The 15,488-nt window shown below is 42.6% G+C and overlaps 1 protein-coding gene across 10 annotated transcripts in view; it reads right to left on the bottom strand.

The window, feature by feature from the left end:
• The window catches only part of UNC5D (unc-5 netrin receptor D), a 684,626-nt gene that overhangs the window by 261,325 nt on the left and 407,813 nt on the right, over positions 1 to 15,488 (bottom strand). For all 10 annotated transcript variants that reach the window (XM_027529851.1, XM_027529855.1, XM_027529846.1 and 7 more), the window contains exon 4: positions 11,060 to 11,163. In XM_027529851.1, the coding sequence (XP_027385652.1) occupies positions 11,060 to 11,163 (104 nt within the window). The remainder of the gene's footprint in view (positions 1 to 11,059; positions 11,164 to 15,488) is intronic.

Raw genomic sequence — 15,488 nt, 5'->3', positions numbered from 1 at the left:
CGATCCAGCAATAGTACTCCTTGATATTTACTCAAATAACCTAAAAATTTACAGCCACACAAAACATGGATATTTATATCAGCTTCAATCAGAATTACCAAATCTTGGAAGCAACCTTGATGTCCTTCAGTAGGTGAATGAATAAATAAACTGGGTACATTCAAACAATGGAATATTATCCAATGCTACAAAAGATATAAGCTATTAAGCCATGAAAAGACACGGAGGAAGCTCAAACACATATTACTAAGTGAAAGGCACCAATCTGCAAAGGCGACATGCTGTATGTTTTCAACTATATGACATTCTGGAAAGGGAAAAATCATGTAGATAGTTAAAAAAAAAAAAATCAGAGGTTTCCAGACGTTGTGGGGAGGGAGGGATGAACAGAGCACAGACGATTTTTAGGGCAGAGAAATGACTCTGTATGATACGATAATGGTGAATACATTATGCATGTGTGCTAAGTCACTACAGTCCTGCCCAGCTCTTTGTGATCCTATGGACTGCAGCCTGCCAGAATCCTCTGTCCATGGGAATTCTCCCGGCAAGAATACTGGAGTGGCTTGACATGCCCTCCTCCAGAGGATCTGCCTGACCCAGGGATCCAACCTGAGTCTCTTGTCTTTTGCATTGTCAGGTGGGTTCTTTACCACTAGCACCACCAGGGAAGGCCAATGATGGATACATGTCATTATTAATTTGTCCAAACCCACAGAATGTAAAACACTAGGAATGAACCCTAGTGTAAACTATGGACTTTGGGTGATTAAAAAAAAAAGTTTATATACCCGAGTGTTTTTAGTAACAATAATGCCATTCATTACAGGTTGGGGCACAGACTTGGATTACTGTAATACTGAATGGTTTGTCTTGGAAATGAACAGAGATCATTCTGTCATTTTTGAGACTGCATCCAAGTACTGCATTTGGGATTCTTTTGTTGACTATGATGGCTACCACATTTCTCCTAAAGGATTCTTACCCACAGTAGTAGATATAATGGTCATCTGAGTTAAATTCACCCATTCCTGTCCATTTTAGTTCACTGATTCCTAAAATGTTAATGTTCACTCTTGCCATCTCCTGTTTGACCACTTCCAATTTAACTTGATTCATGGACCTAACATTCCAGGTTCCTATGCAATGTTGCTCTTTACAGCATGGGACTTTACCACCATCACCAGTCACATCTACAGCTGGGTGCTGTTTTTGATTTGGCTCCATCTCTTCATTCTTTCTGGAGTTTTTCCTCCACTGCTCTCCAGTAGCATATTGGGCACCTACCAACCTGGGAAGTTTATCTTTCAGTGTTCTATCTTTTTACCTTTTCATACTGTTCATGAGGTTCTCAAGGCAAGAATACTGAAGTGGTTTGCCATTTCCTTCTCCAGTGGACCATGTTTTGTCAGAACTCTCCACCATAACCTGTCCATCTTGGGTGGCCCCACAAGGCATGGCTCATGGTTTCATAGATCCCCAACCAGTAGTGCTGCAGAAGCTGAAGTTGAATGGTTCTATGAAGACATTCGAGAACTAACACCCAAAAAAGATGTCCCTTTCCATTATAGGGGACCGGAATGCAAAAGTAGGAAATCAAGAGATACATAGAGTAACAGACAAATTTGACTTGGCCTTGGAGTACAAAATGAAGCAGGGCAAAGGCTAACAGAATTTTGCAAAGAGAATGCACTGATCATAGTAAATACCCTCTTCCAACAACACAAGAGAAGACTCTACACATGGACATCACCAGACGGTCAATACCGAAATCAGATTGATTATATTCTTTGCAGTCAAAGATGGAGAAGCTCTATACAGTTAGCAAAAACAAGACAAGGAGCTGACTGTGGCTCAGATCATGAACTCTTTATTGCCAAATTCAGACTTAAATTAAAGAAAGCAGGGAAAACCACTAGACCATTCAGTGGTTTATCAATGGTTTATTCAGAAGGGTAAATCAAATCCCTTCTGATTATACAGTGGAAGTGACAAATAGATTCAAGGGATTAGATCTGATAGAGTGTCTGAAGAACTATGGACAGAGGTTTGTGACATTGTACAGGAGGCAGTGATCAAGACCATCCCCAAGAAAAAGAAATGAAAAAAGGCAAAATGGTTGCCTCAGGAGGCCTCACAAAAAGCTGAGAAAAGAAGAGAAGCTAAGGGCAAAGGAGAAGAGCAAAGATAAACCCATCTGAATGCAGAATTCTAAGGAATAGCAAGGAGAGATGAGAAAGCCTTCCTCAGTGATCAGGGGAAAGAAATAGAGGAAAGCAACAGAGTGGGAAAGACTAGAGATCTCTTCAAGAAAATCAGAGATACCAGGGGAACATTTCATGTAAGGACAGGTGAAATAAAGGACAGAAATGGTATGGACCTAACAGAAGCAGAAGATATTAAGAAGAGGTGGCAACAATACACAGAAGAATTATATAAAAAAGATCTTCATGACCCAGATAGCCACAATGGTGTGATCACTCACCTAGAGCCAGACATCCTGGAATGTGAAGTCAAGTGGGCCTTAGGAAGCATCACTACGGACAAAGCTAGTGGAGGTCATGGAATTCCAGTTGAGCTCTTTCAAATACTAAAGATGATGTTGTTAAAGTGCTGCACTCAATATGCCAGCAAATTTGGAAAACTCAGCAGTGGCCACAGGACTGGAAAAGGTCAGTTTTCATTCCAATCCCAAAGAAAGGCAATGCCAAAGAATGCTCAAACTACCTCACAAATGCACTCGTCTCACACTCTAGGAAAGTAATGCTCAAAATTCTCCAAGCCAGGCTTTAACAGTACATGAACCATGACATTCCGGATGCTCAAGTTGGATTTACAAAAGGCAGAGGAACCAGAGATCAAACTGCCAACATCCGTTGGATCATTAAAAAGCAAGAGAGTTTCAGACATCTACTTCTACTTCTGCTTTATTGACTATGCCAAAGCCTCTGACTGTGTGAATTGCAACAAACTGGAAAATTCTTAAAAGAGATGGGACTATCTGACCACCTGACTTGCCTCCTTAGAAATCTGTATCCAGGTCAAGAAACAACAATTAGAACCAGACATGGAACAACAGACTGGTTCCAGATTGGGAAAGGAGTATGTCAAGGCTGTATACTGTAATTCTGTTTATTTAACTTATATTCAGAGTACATCATGCGAAATGCTGGGCTGGATAAGGCACAAGCTGGAATCAAGACTGCCAGGAGACATATCAATATTTCTCAGATACACAGATACGTGGATGACACCACACTTATCAAAAAGCGAAGAATTAAACTTAATGAAAGTGAAAAAGGAGAGTGAATAAGTTGGCTTGAAACTCAACATTCAGAAAATGAAGATCATGGAATCCAGTCCCATCACTTACTGGCAAAAAGATGGGGAAACAATAGGAACAATGAAAGAATTTATTTTGGGGGGCTCCAAAATCACTGCAGATGGTGACTGCAGCCATGAAATTAAAAGACGCTTGCTCCTTGGAAGAATAGCTATGACTAATCTAGAAAGCTTATGAAAAACAGAGACATTACTTTGCCAACAAATATCCATCTAGTCAAGGCTATGGTTTTTCCAGTAGTCATGTATGGATGTGAGAGCTGCACTATAAAGCAAGCTGAGTGCTGAAGAATTGCTGCTTTTGAACTGTGGTGTTGGAGAAGACTCTTGAGAGTCCCCTGGACTGCAAGGAGATCCAACCAGTCCATCGTAAAGAAAATCAGTCCTGAATATCATTGAAAGGACTGATGCTGAAGCTGAAACTCCAATACTTTGGCCACCTGATGTGAAGAACTGACTCACTGAAAAGACCCTGATGCCGGGAAAGATTGAAGGCGGGAGGAGAAGGGGACAACAGAGGATGAGATGGTTGGATGGCATCACCGACTCAGTGGACATGAGTTTGAGTAAGCTCTGGGAGTTTGTGATGGACAGGGAAGCCTCGTGTGCTGCAGTACATGGGGTCACACAGAGTCAGACACGACTGAGTGACGGAACTAAACTGAATGCCATTCATAAGACTCCCCAAGGGATAAGGTAAAACCACAGATAGTTACCAGCTTCTGTAAATAACCAAAATAACCATTTATTTCCTCCATGCACTAGATTGTGTGTGCTCAGATGCTAAGGCATGGCCAACTCTTTTGTGACTCCATGGACTGCAGCCTGCCAGGCTCCTCTGTCTATGGGTTTCTGCAGGCAAGAATATTGGAGTGTGCTGCTGTTTCCTTCTCCAGGGGTCTTCCTGACCCAGGGATGGAAACCTTATCTCCTGCATTCATAGGCAGATTCTTTACCATTGAGCCACAAGGGAAGCCCATAAAAGATTATATGCAGTAGATAACAAGAGAGGAAGACAGGAAGCATTCTGGTGCTTCATCCTCTGATGAACTTGAAAGGCAAGAAAAAGGCACAGGCTTGGAGGAAGAGCTCATGGGCTGCCTGGGGAGAGACGGGCTGGTCCTAGCAGCATTTTTCTTCATGGGGCTGAAAGTGTGTTAAAAATCGCAAAGGTTTTCAATTTCAATCTGCATCCTCAACTGTAATGAAACCCTACATGTTCCTCTGAGAAGCAAAGTTCACGATGCTTTAGAAAAGAAGAAAATGAGAAGGAAGAACTGAAGCCACAATCCTCTCTACTATTTATTTAGTATTAGAAACTGTGCTAGATGCCTTGCATATTCTTGGGTTTTCTTCTCTGGCTGGAGCAATCCTACAGGAAAAGTGTTGTTCCTATTTTCAGATGAGGCCTCTGAGGTTCAGGGTGGCCAGTATTTGCCATAGGTCATAGTGTTAGGAGGTGCTAGTCCGGATCGGACTGCAGTTTCACTCCAAAATTGTTACTTTCCCTTCATTATGCCACACTAAGAATTTTCAGTTCTCTACCATTTCCAGACTCCACGACTATATCTCAGGAGAGAGAACCCGGTGATACAGACATCATTATGCACTTATGAGGATATAACCGGGGCCCTTTATGACAATGAAATCTTTTGGGGTCATGGCCAAATGTGGGGAAAGTTGTAATAAGGGTGGAGACTACTTGTATTCTCTCCTCTTCATATGCCCCCTTTCATTTCCCTCCAAGGCACCCTCTCTGTAACTGAAGACATTCCGTACTTCCTGTTTCCTAAGACTGCATCCAACCCAGGCTCCTGGTCCTTGGGAGCACAGGGGCTCCAGGACTGCCCTGCTCCCAGAGCCTCTATTCCCTGCGTGTTCATAAGTTTTATCGCCAGATGACCTATTTCAAACAAAGAAACAGCAATTAGAACAACTTTAGGATTAGCATATCAGCTGGAAGAGATTTCAATGAAAAAAACTATTTCTCAGGGCAGACTGTCAGGCAGAACAAGAAGATATGTTATTACTGGCCTAGGGGTCCCAACCAATCCTATCATCTCACTAAAAAGAAACACCAACTAGCAAAGAGAGGAAAAGTCTAAGCTTTAAGTTTGATTGACTCTGTGATCTGAAACCTTGGACAAGTTCCTATAAGATGTACATGAAAATATCAAGAGCTTTCTAGCATCTCATAGCACACTTCTGCAAATTAAATTAAAAATAGAAAAGACTACTTAACACAGTGCCTGGCACACAGGGGCACTCTTTCTATTCTTATGCAAAGCACCTTGTCTGGTCGTCTAGATGGAGTTAGTTGCCAAGTATGTTCTATCTTACAGAGAGAAGGCAGAGGTGTCTTGTGAAAATAAGACTTGCTCCCAAGTGTGATAAGTAGGAGACCTCCTATTCCACTGCAGGACAAGACCAGCTGGTACATCAGCTGGTTCTGACTGGACCAATCACAACTCCTTCTAGTGATGACCTCTGGGACCCCACAGGAGGTGGGCAGGACGGGAACCAGGCTGCAGTGGGGCAGGTGGAACGCAACCGGCTCAGAGAAGGTACCTTTGATGATATTTCACAGTGACCATTATGTAACTGATCAATTTCCGAGCAGTTTCCAGTTACTGCCATTCTGAAGAGTCATTAATGTTAGGATATTTGCATGACAAAGAGGTCAGTAAGCACAAAAATACTCTGCAATCTGAAGACCCCATGACAGGCACTGGCAGACATCCCCACCTCAAGAGACCCTGACCACAGAAGGTATGAACATTTTCACCTTCTTTCCCTATCTGTATCCATCTCTCTCACAGCTTTCTCCTCTAGATCGACCTGCCCTTCAACAAAAACACAAACGTTGGCGGTCATAACTAGTGTGTAAGCTATTGCTGAAACTAAAGAGCTGTAAATATCAGTGCACAGACATAGGTAGTATCCATCTCATAAATAAGTGAAATTTCAAAGTAACACATGTGTTTGGAAACCAGATGCTTTCCTACCTTAAGAAGATGCTATAAAAGCTTGTAAGGGTCCCACACCAGCCATTAACCCACAGTGCAGCTGAAACATTCTCCATATTCATCCATAATACAAAAGGCGGGAAACAAAGCTTCCCCTCTTCAGCTCAGAATTTCTGTTTTAAACCATCCTACAGTCACAGCTGTTCCTTGAAATGGCCCTCTTTCAGCCAGCCTGGCTCTGAAATTTATTTCTAATGATGTCTATGTGCTTAAAAATAAAAGATTATTAATACATCAAGGGGGAGTGGAAAGTGTACTGAGTTAAAGAGTGGCCCCCTTCCCAAATTTCAAGCCCACACATAACCTGTGCATGTGACCTTATTTGGAAATAGGGTCATTGCAGACGTACTGTGACCAAGAAGATTAACACCAGGCATTACTGGATTGAGGTTGACCCTCATCCAATGATTCACGTTCTTGTAAAAGCCAAAATTCAGACATATCGAGATAGAGAGAGACTTCCCTGGTGGTCCAGTGGCTAAGACTCCATGCTCCCAACGCAGGGGGCCTGGGTTTGATCCTCAGTGTTGAACTAGATTTCACATGCCCCACCTAAGAGTTTGCATGACACAACGGAAGATCCCAAAAGACCTCCCATACCACCACCAAGATCAGAGGTCCTGATGCTGCGTCTAAGACTCTGCACAGTCAAATAAATAAATATTAAAAAGAAAGTGATAAAAAAGATACAGAGAGAATAATACCCATTTGAAGATGGAGGCAGAGTCTGTAGTCATGTATCTACACCTCAAGGGCAGCAAGGATTGTCAGAAACCACCAGAATCTAAGAGAAAAGCTCATTTTCCAGAACCCCCAGGAAAACTAACCCCGCCTGCACCCTACTTCAGACTTCTAGCCTCCAGAACCGTGAGAGAATTCAGTTTGACTGTTTTAAGTCCCGGTATGTAGTCATTTGTCACAGCAGCCCCAGGAAACTAATCCAGGAAGTAAATACCTACCAGCGTAGAAATCTGGCAAGAGGGGAGGCACCAGAAAAGAAAATATACTTTCATACTGAGAAGTCTGTATTTATTGTGTTCCTTCTTCCCCTGGCCAAGAACTCTCCCAAATACTGTTTTCACTGCCATCAGGGTGTGTGACTACCGGAAGTTTTTCACATAGGGTTCTGCTCCTGTGGTAATAGCTGAAAATCACATCAGAATGGGGTGGGGAGTGACCGGGGAGGAGGGAGGCCCAAGAGAAAGGGGATATATATACATATAAATATATATATATACACATACACACACACACACGTGTGCTTAGTTGCCCAGTTGTGTCCAACTCTTTGTGACCCCGTGGACTGTAGCCTGCCAGGCTCCTCTGTGGGAATTCGCTAGGCAAGAATACTAGAGTGGGTTGCCATGCCTTTCTCCAGGGGATCTTTCCAACCCAGGGATCAAACCCAGCTTTCCTGCATTGCAGGCAGATTCTTTACCATCTGTGCTACCATATAGCTCAACAGATGTTTGTGATATAGCAGAAAGTAATACAACATCGTAAAGCCACTATGCAGGTACGCTCAGTCGTGTCCTGCTCTTTGCAACCCCATGGTCTATAGCCCGCCAGGCTCTTGTGCCCATGGGATTCTCCAGACAAGAATACTGGAGTGGGTTGCCATGCCCTTCTCCAGGGGATCTTCCCTACCCAGGGATCAAACCTGCATCTCCTGCGTCTCGTGCATTGGCAGGCAGAATGTTTACCACTGAGCCTCCTGGGAAGCCCTATACTTCAATAACAAATAAACAAAAGAAACATAAAGTTGGAAAAAGGAACTGAGCCAATAGGGACAACTCATTTCCTTTCAAGGACAATGTTGGGGCAAGAAAGGTGGAGGGATGTTTCAAGAGCTGCTTCCAAATTCAACCCAAGTTCAGCCTTTCCCAAGTATTGAGTTGGCTAAAAGATTCCTTTGGGTTTTTCCATACAATGGTATGAACAATCTGAATGAACCTTTTGGCCAACCCAACAGTTGACCAGCTAGGAATGCTGCTTGCTTCCTAGAGGCTAATTCCTTCTCCAACAGGGATCTTCCCTCCCAACCAGGGCCCCAAAGAGCCTTGGGGTCCTTATAATTCCTAAATCCTTGAGCTCTCTGGGAAGACACTTCAATGTGTGTGTGTGCACGTGTACAAACTCATGGACATACTTATATATCAAGGCATATCTTCCCTTTTGGCTCTTACCCTACCAGGTTACACAATGCTTATCTTCCTCTTCTCTGTTCTGTATTTTCACTGTGTCTTCAAAGACCAAGTGAAGAAGGACATATACCCATTTTCTAACACTCAGGAGAAAAAACAAAAACAAGAGTCTAGTGGATTTCACACTTTGGTCTGGGCTGAGTCCCAGCACTACCTCCAATATTCAGGAATAAAGGCAGGAAACGACTTTTCACTCATATTCAACACATATTTATTGGACACCTGGATGTGAGAAGCACTCTTTTCTGTTCTGGGGATAAAAATATAAATATGGGACTTCCATGGAGGTCCGGTGATTTTAAGACTCTGTACTACCATGGTCTGGTAACTAAGATCCCACATTCTGTGTAGCATGGCCAAACAAATAAAATTCTCCTTGTGGAGGTTAATTCTGATAGAAAATAAGTTGAATAAATACAGTATGGTTGTGCTAAGAGCTAAGAAGTTAATAAATGCAGAGAAAGGGGCTTGAGAGTATACATGTAGGGTAAGGAACCGACATTGTCATCAGAGTGCCTTGAACAGGCCTCACTGAGCAGGAGGTATCTGAGCAAGCCCTGAAGGAAGGGAAAAAACAATATGGAGTACTGGAGTAACTGGAGTAACTGGGGAGGAGTGTTCCAGCCCAGGAGTCAGCATGTGCAAAGGTCCTGAGGCCGGCACGTGGCTGGTGCAGCTGCTGAAGAGTGAGGAGGCTAATGTGGCTACCGCAGGGCCGGAAACTGAACAACAGATGAGGTCAGAGGTAAGAGCAGGCCTGATGATCCTGGACCACATAAAGCATGAAAGTGGACTTTTCTCTGAGTGTCTGAGGAACTTTGGGAAGACTGAACAGCATTATGACTTAAATGGGTGTAAGACCTTTCTTTGGTGGGTCATTGATCTGAGTATCAGTTTTCTTGCCCCTAAAATGGAAAGGCCATGCCAAGTAAATATCTAAGCTCTCTTCTAGGTGTAAAAATTGATTTTTAGACATCTAGACAATGTTTGGTTCCCACAGAACAGAAAATAAAACCATGACCTTCTGCCCATCTTCAGTGCTCTCTGGTGCTTCAAAGTTGACACAGTGACCCAGCCCAGGCTTGGCAGAGAGCCTGGTTATAAGAGATGGTGTGATTATAGCAAACGGCTGGTACCTGAGTGAGTCCCCCAGGAACACGTGGGGTGTCCTCAATTATACCCACATTCACCCGGCCCCATTACACCCAGCCACCTGTTCCCCGCCTCAGAAATCTAGGACACTGTCTGTACAGAACAAGGCGGTGCCCAAAGGAGATCAAATATCTGTTTGCTTCACATTAAATACAAATCTAAAAATAAGCATTTTCCTTTCTCATCATTTCGCATCACGCATGGAGAGTTCACTTTAATTTTCAAGTCCGTTTACTTCATTTCAGGGAAGTTTGGGAGCTTTGAATAGAATCCACCCTGCAGGCTTCTTGTCTGGATCAGCAAGTCTGTCTGTTTTCGGTTCCCCTTGGAACATTTTACTCCTCTGTCCTTCCAAATGCAAAATCCCACAGCAATGCACAACAAAGTCTCCTGTTGTTTTAATATCTCTACTTCTTAGTGAGGAAACCACGACTCTCAGGACCTTCCCCTAGCTGCTCAGAGAAGAGTCACAGCTGGCCTCTCTACTGCTGGACTCAGACCTATGTTTGCATATGTATTGGGTTGGCTAAAACATTTGTTTAGGCTTTTCCATCAGCTTATACAGGAAAACCTGGATGAAGTTTTCGGCCAACCCCCAAACAGGACTTTATCAAGCAATCTTTGTACTTCTGAATAGACCCCACAATATTATCTTAATACCCATATTACGAGTCTGTCAGAACCTCTTTTAATAGTGACTGAAAGAACACCATCCCCACCAGCACAGTGTGTTATTAATGACAATTATAGCCTAACCATATGATAGAAGCTTCTGGAAAACCAGCAAGGAGCAAAAACTATGACGACTCTGGATTCCTACCACCTCACTGCAAACGACAGAAAACTGATCAGAGATCTGTGACCTCCAACACTTTGTGTGTCCCCCACGCCAGCACAGCACCTAAAACATAACGAACACTCCAGGGTTGTCTGTTTCGTAAGCAAATGAAGGATAAGTGCAAACACCCGTGCAACTTGGCACTGGAGCCCGACCGCCTTCTTTCTACACTGTTTTCATGTGACTTTGCTGTTAGATGGATCTAGAAACCAATGTACAAAGCAGAGTGCCCAGGGTGACGGATGAGGCCACAGAGCAGGCACCGGCATCACCGAGGCCCCCAGGAGGAAGGGCACAGAACAATTTCCACCCAAACTGGCTGGCGAGAGCTTAAGAAATTAGAGAGACAATTTCCTCTTCCAGCTTATTCCCATCAGCCGCTTCACCATCTTTAGCGGTTGGGTCCAGGCAGCAAGAAGGCCTGGCCCAGGCTCGCTTACATCTCCTGTGAGCACACAGGACTCAGTCCCCCGCCTTGGGAACTGGCCTGGTCTTACCTCCGCAGCAGGAACTCCCTCGGGCGGCCGGCAGTGTAGCACAATCATGCCTTCGATGGGTACCTCCCTTCCCTGCGGGTCTTGCTCAAAGTTTTTCCGTAAATCTGCAAAGAATGGGAAAGACATAACACTTTGGGGCCAGGAAGATCCACATTTGCTCCAAAGATGATAAAACAGTGAGCTTACTGTCACAGTCTAGACACACACACACACACACACACACACACACACACACACACCCCTGGTTTCAGGAGTTCCAGAATCTAAGAATCCTTTTCCTGAATATTCAAACACATTTCACATAAGCCTTAACCAAACTGTCCCTAATGTTCTCTACTGATATGACGGATAGAAGATTTATTAGGAGAGCAGGAAAGAAAAACTCATTACTTCATGAGTCTTTGCTAGCATTATCTACTTAGCATCTGATAAAATACTTGGTCTAATAAATTGCCATCCACAGCTATTATGCATCTGAGGTGCTCGTGATTTTATTAACTAAAGAATGCATTATTAATCTGTAACCTCTGCATTCCCTTCGCCCTCTAGGGACCTCTAGAAGATGGTAATAGAGTGTGATTACCTATTAGTCTTTTATTTGTAACCAGGGAGAAGAGGCAACATTCAACCACAACAAAATCTATAACCTATCCCACCAAACATATAATTAAAAAATACAACGCCCTCCAGTCCAACAACAACGCTGGGCATCCATGCAGTGCCTTTCATGGAAGACTCCAGGCTCTCTGCAAACAAGCTGCACCATTAACCTCTTACACATAGAAGGGTGACATTTGGAGGGGTTAATTGGCTTGCCAGTGGTCACAGAGAGTATCAACGCCAGGGATGGGGAAGAATTTACCACGTGTCCAGACATTAGTCTCTGCGTACTCACCAGCAAATCTTTTTCAGGGGAAAGGACACACACGGGGACAGTTGAGAAAGAGAGAAAGAGTATCATTTGCATGGTTTTCCACTTAAGCATATGCTTCATTAACAAGAGTGGGAGTTGGCCTCTACTTCTTTCGGAGGTGTCATAACAACACTTTGATGATTGAAACCCACAAGCTTATTTCTGCTGTCATTTGAAAGCCTGGGACACTGGAGTGAAGACAGTTTGACAAGCCTTCCTCAAGACTTGCTCCTCCCTCCCGGACAATGTATTTTTCTTCAACTAAGGATCTCAAATTACAGGCTGTGGATTTATTGATTTAATTTTCTTTAGTGCTTACAATAACATGAAATATGTTCTCTGTAAAGAGCAGAGCTTCAGAGTCAGTTACATCTGTATAGATGGTATAAATACATTAAACTTGCTTTTAGCAAGTCAGAAACACGCCATGAATAACAAGCCCAGCAGTCCATGTATTCACTTTCTTTAGAATTTTGCTCTTAATGTTTTCCTTCCCAGAGGCGACTGATGTCTTTTTTCAGCAGAGCTGTCTATCTGGAGATCATCGTGAGTGTGTGTGAAGCCAAGGATCTTACAAGGACTCACACTGTAGGCAGGTGGCAGGATCTATTTTCCCGTTTCTCTGCTATCCTCCCAAATTTTAAAGCCAAGCTTCCATCTATTAGAGATCTGTAAATTGCCACGGCAGATCTGCAAATTGCCACAGCCTTTATGATTCAGAATTTCTGATTCCAAGTTTGAAGAAGTTCACATAATTGATAACAAAACTATGAGTGATGGGGATGTGAATAAACCTCAGAATGAAAAATCTCATGTTTCCTGCACAATTGGACCACAAATTCTCCTTTGCTTAAAAATCCCCTTTCCAGGAACGTCCCTGGTGGTCCAGTGGTTTAGAATCTGTGCTGCAATGCAGAGGATGTGGGTTCACTTCCTGGTTGGGGAATTAAGATCCCACGTGCCATGGGATAACTAAGCAGGTGGGTTACACCTACTGAACCTGCAGACCAAACAAAAGACCTCACAGAATGCAAAGAAAACCCTACGTGCCACAACTCAGCCTGACGCAGCCAAACAAATCAATAAATAAATTTTAAAAAATCCTCTTTCCTTATGACTAATTTACTCATCAGGACTACAGTAAACCCCCTTATTCATGGGGTTCATTCCAAGAACCCAGTGGGTGCCTGAAACCACAGATAGTACAAATCCTATATATCTTGTTTTTTTCCTATGCATACATACCTATGATAAAGTTCAATTTATAAAGCAGGCACAGTAAGAGATCAACATACTAAGACTAAAATAGAACAATTATAACAATACTGAAATAAACGTTCCATGAATATAGTCTCTCTCAAAATATCTTACTGGACAAATTTAACGCTTTTCCATCTTAACTGAACACTTCAGTGTGGTGGCTGTAATGTTTTTAGTTTGAGGGGCAACAGTAAAACTAACAAGGGTTTCTTTTCCCTTCTTCACCATTTCATGGAGAGAAGATTCATGCTTACTATAGATCTTAAGAAGCTCAGCATAAAATTTTTCTTTCCTTGCTAAATCCTTATTAAGAACTTTCACTTTTTCACTTAAAGAAAGCACTTTTCAGCATTTCTTTGGTATACCTGAATTTCCAGCATCACTATCCTTACGCTTTGGATCCATTATTAATTAAAACAAGGGTTACTTGAACACAAGTACTGTCACACCAGGACAGTTGATCTGATAACCAAGGCAGCTACTAAGATTAACGTGCAGGATACACTGGACGAAGAGATGATTCACTTCCTGTGCAGCATGCAGCTGGATGGCAGGAGATTTCATCATGCTATTCGGAAGAGCACGTGACTTAAAACTTACGAATTGTTTATTTCTGAAATTTTCCATTTAATATAAGGTTGATGTGGGTAACTGGGTAACTGAAACCACAGATAAGAGAGATGACTCTGTATTGAAAGGAGCCTGTTGCAGAGCGTGGGGGACTCTTACATGACACATTGGGTTGCTAATGGAAAGAAACGGTGGTATTTTTGTGCCTAATTCTGTTTGGCTTGTTTGCTACTTTTTCCTGTTCTTTGATTGCTTTGTTTTCGAAAAGGAAGTCTTACCCAGTGCTGCTACACAATGATTGCAGTTTTGACAACACCAAATAATCTGCATTCAACCCAATGAAGCACAGAAAACAGAGAGTGGGAATTTCTATTTTGTTTTATACTATTTCTATTTTGTCTTCTATTTCCTTTTCTTTGCTCACTAGAAATGGAAATGGTAACAAAATGCAGAGTTTTTGGGTATTTCCACACATCAGCAAATGAGAAGAAACTAGACTTTAGTCGTTTTTCCTCCACACTGCTTAAGGAACTAGCTAAGCAAATATAAAGAAAGGAAAACCCTGAGAATTTCTCTGGTGGTCCAGTGGCTAAGACTTGGTGCTCCCAAAGCTGGGGGGTCCCGGGTTCAATCCCTGGTCAGGGAACTAGATCCCATGTCCTGCAACTGAAAGATTCCACGTGCTGCAACGGAGACCTAGAGCAGCCAGTTAAATAAATCTTAAAAAAAAAAGAAAAAAGAAGGAAAATCCCGTATTGACACTGGGATATAGGAAAGGGTATTGTCTATAAGCAAGAAGTTAGGAGAAATTTCTTTTTGATCTCATACAGTCAGGATCAGATTGAAGAAAGGACCCACATGACACCCTGATCTTTCCAATTGACATTGGCAATCACTGTTGGAGTTTTGCAACAAGAAGTATATATCCACTTCTAAATGAGGAGATAGGACGATTAAAGGCAGAAGACAGAGGGTTAGGCAACAACTGTGGTGTCATAAACATGGATCCAACTCATCAAAGGCAGCCCACCACACACCAGGTATCACATCAAGTAAGAAACCCAAGTGTCAGAGTTCTGGCTTGTGCCTAATACTGGTGGCAGGAACTCTGGTATTTTTGATACCCAAGGAGGACAAACATACCAGACAAATTCCAGAGAGCTGCTAAATATACCAAAAATTATAGAAATAAATTCTTAGACATAGATGTAAATGATTTCAGCTCTATGATTCTCATCATAGGTCACTCAATCTAGTGTTGCTGTTTGTTTGTTTGCTTAGGGTTTTTGCTTGTTTGCTTTTGATTTTGTATTTTTCTTGACCCTGCCAGGCAGCTCGCAGGATCTTAGTTCCCGATCAGGGATTGAACCCAGGCTCCTGGCAGTGAAAGAAGTGAGTCCTAACCACTGGACCGCCAGGGAATTCCTGACAACTTCTGAATTGGCAAACTAGATACTTTGATCACCTAAGCTAGTTCCAAGTCTTGAAAGATTCACAGAGAAAACTGTATCAATTCTAACAGTAGGAAAAGCATCCCCAGTCTTGCAAAAAGAATCACACTACAAATGAAGGAGACAAACTGCAGACTGAAATGGTTTCCCCTAAGACTGGAAACAAGAGGCGTTTTTGGAGAACTTCTAATTTAAGTTATTTAAAATCAAAAGGAAATAGTAACTGAGAATCTAC

This window comes from Bos indicus x Bos taurus, chromosome 27 (genome assembly GCF_003369695.1).
Source record: "Bos indicus x Bos taurus breed Angus x Brahman F1 hybrid chromosome 27, Bos_hybrid_MaternalHap_v2.0, whole genome shotgun sequence".
NCBI lineage: Eukaryota > Metazoa > Chordata > Mammalia > Artiodactyla > Bovidae > Bos > Bos indicus x Bos taurus.
The sequence above is the reverse complement of the archived record's forward strand: the minus strand, read 5'-3'. Positions and strand labels throughout refer to the sequence as shown.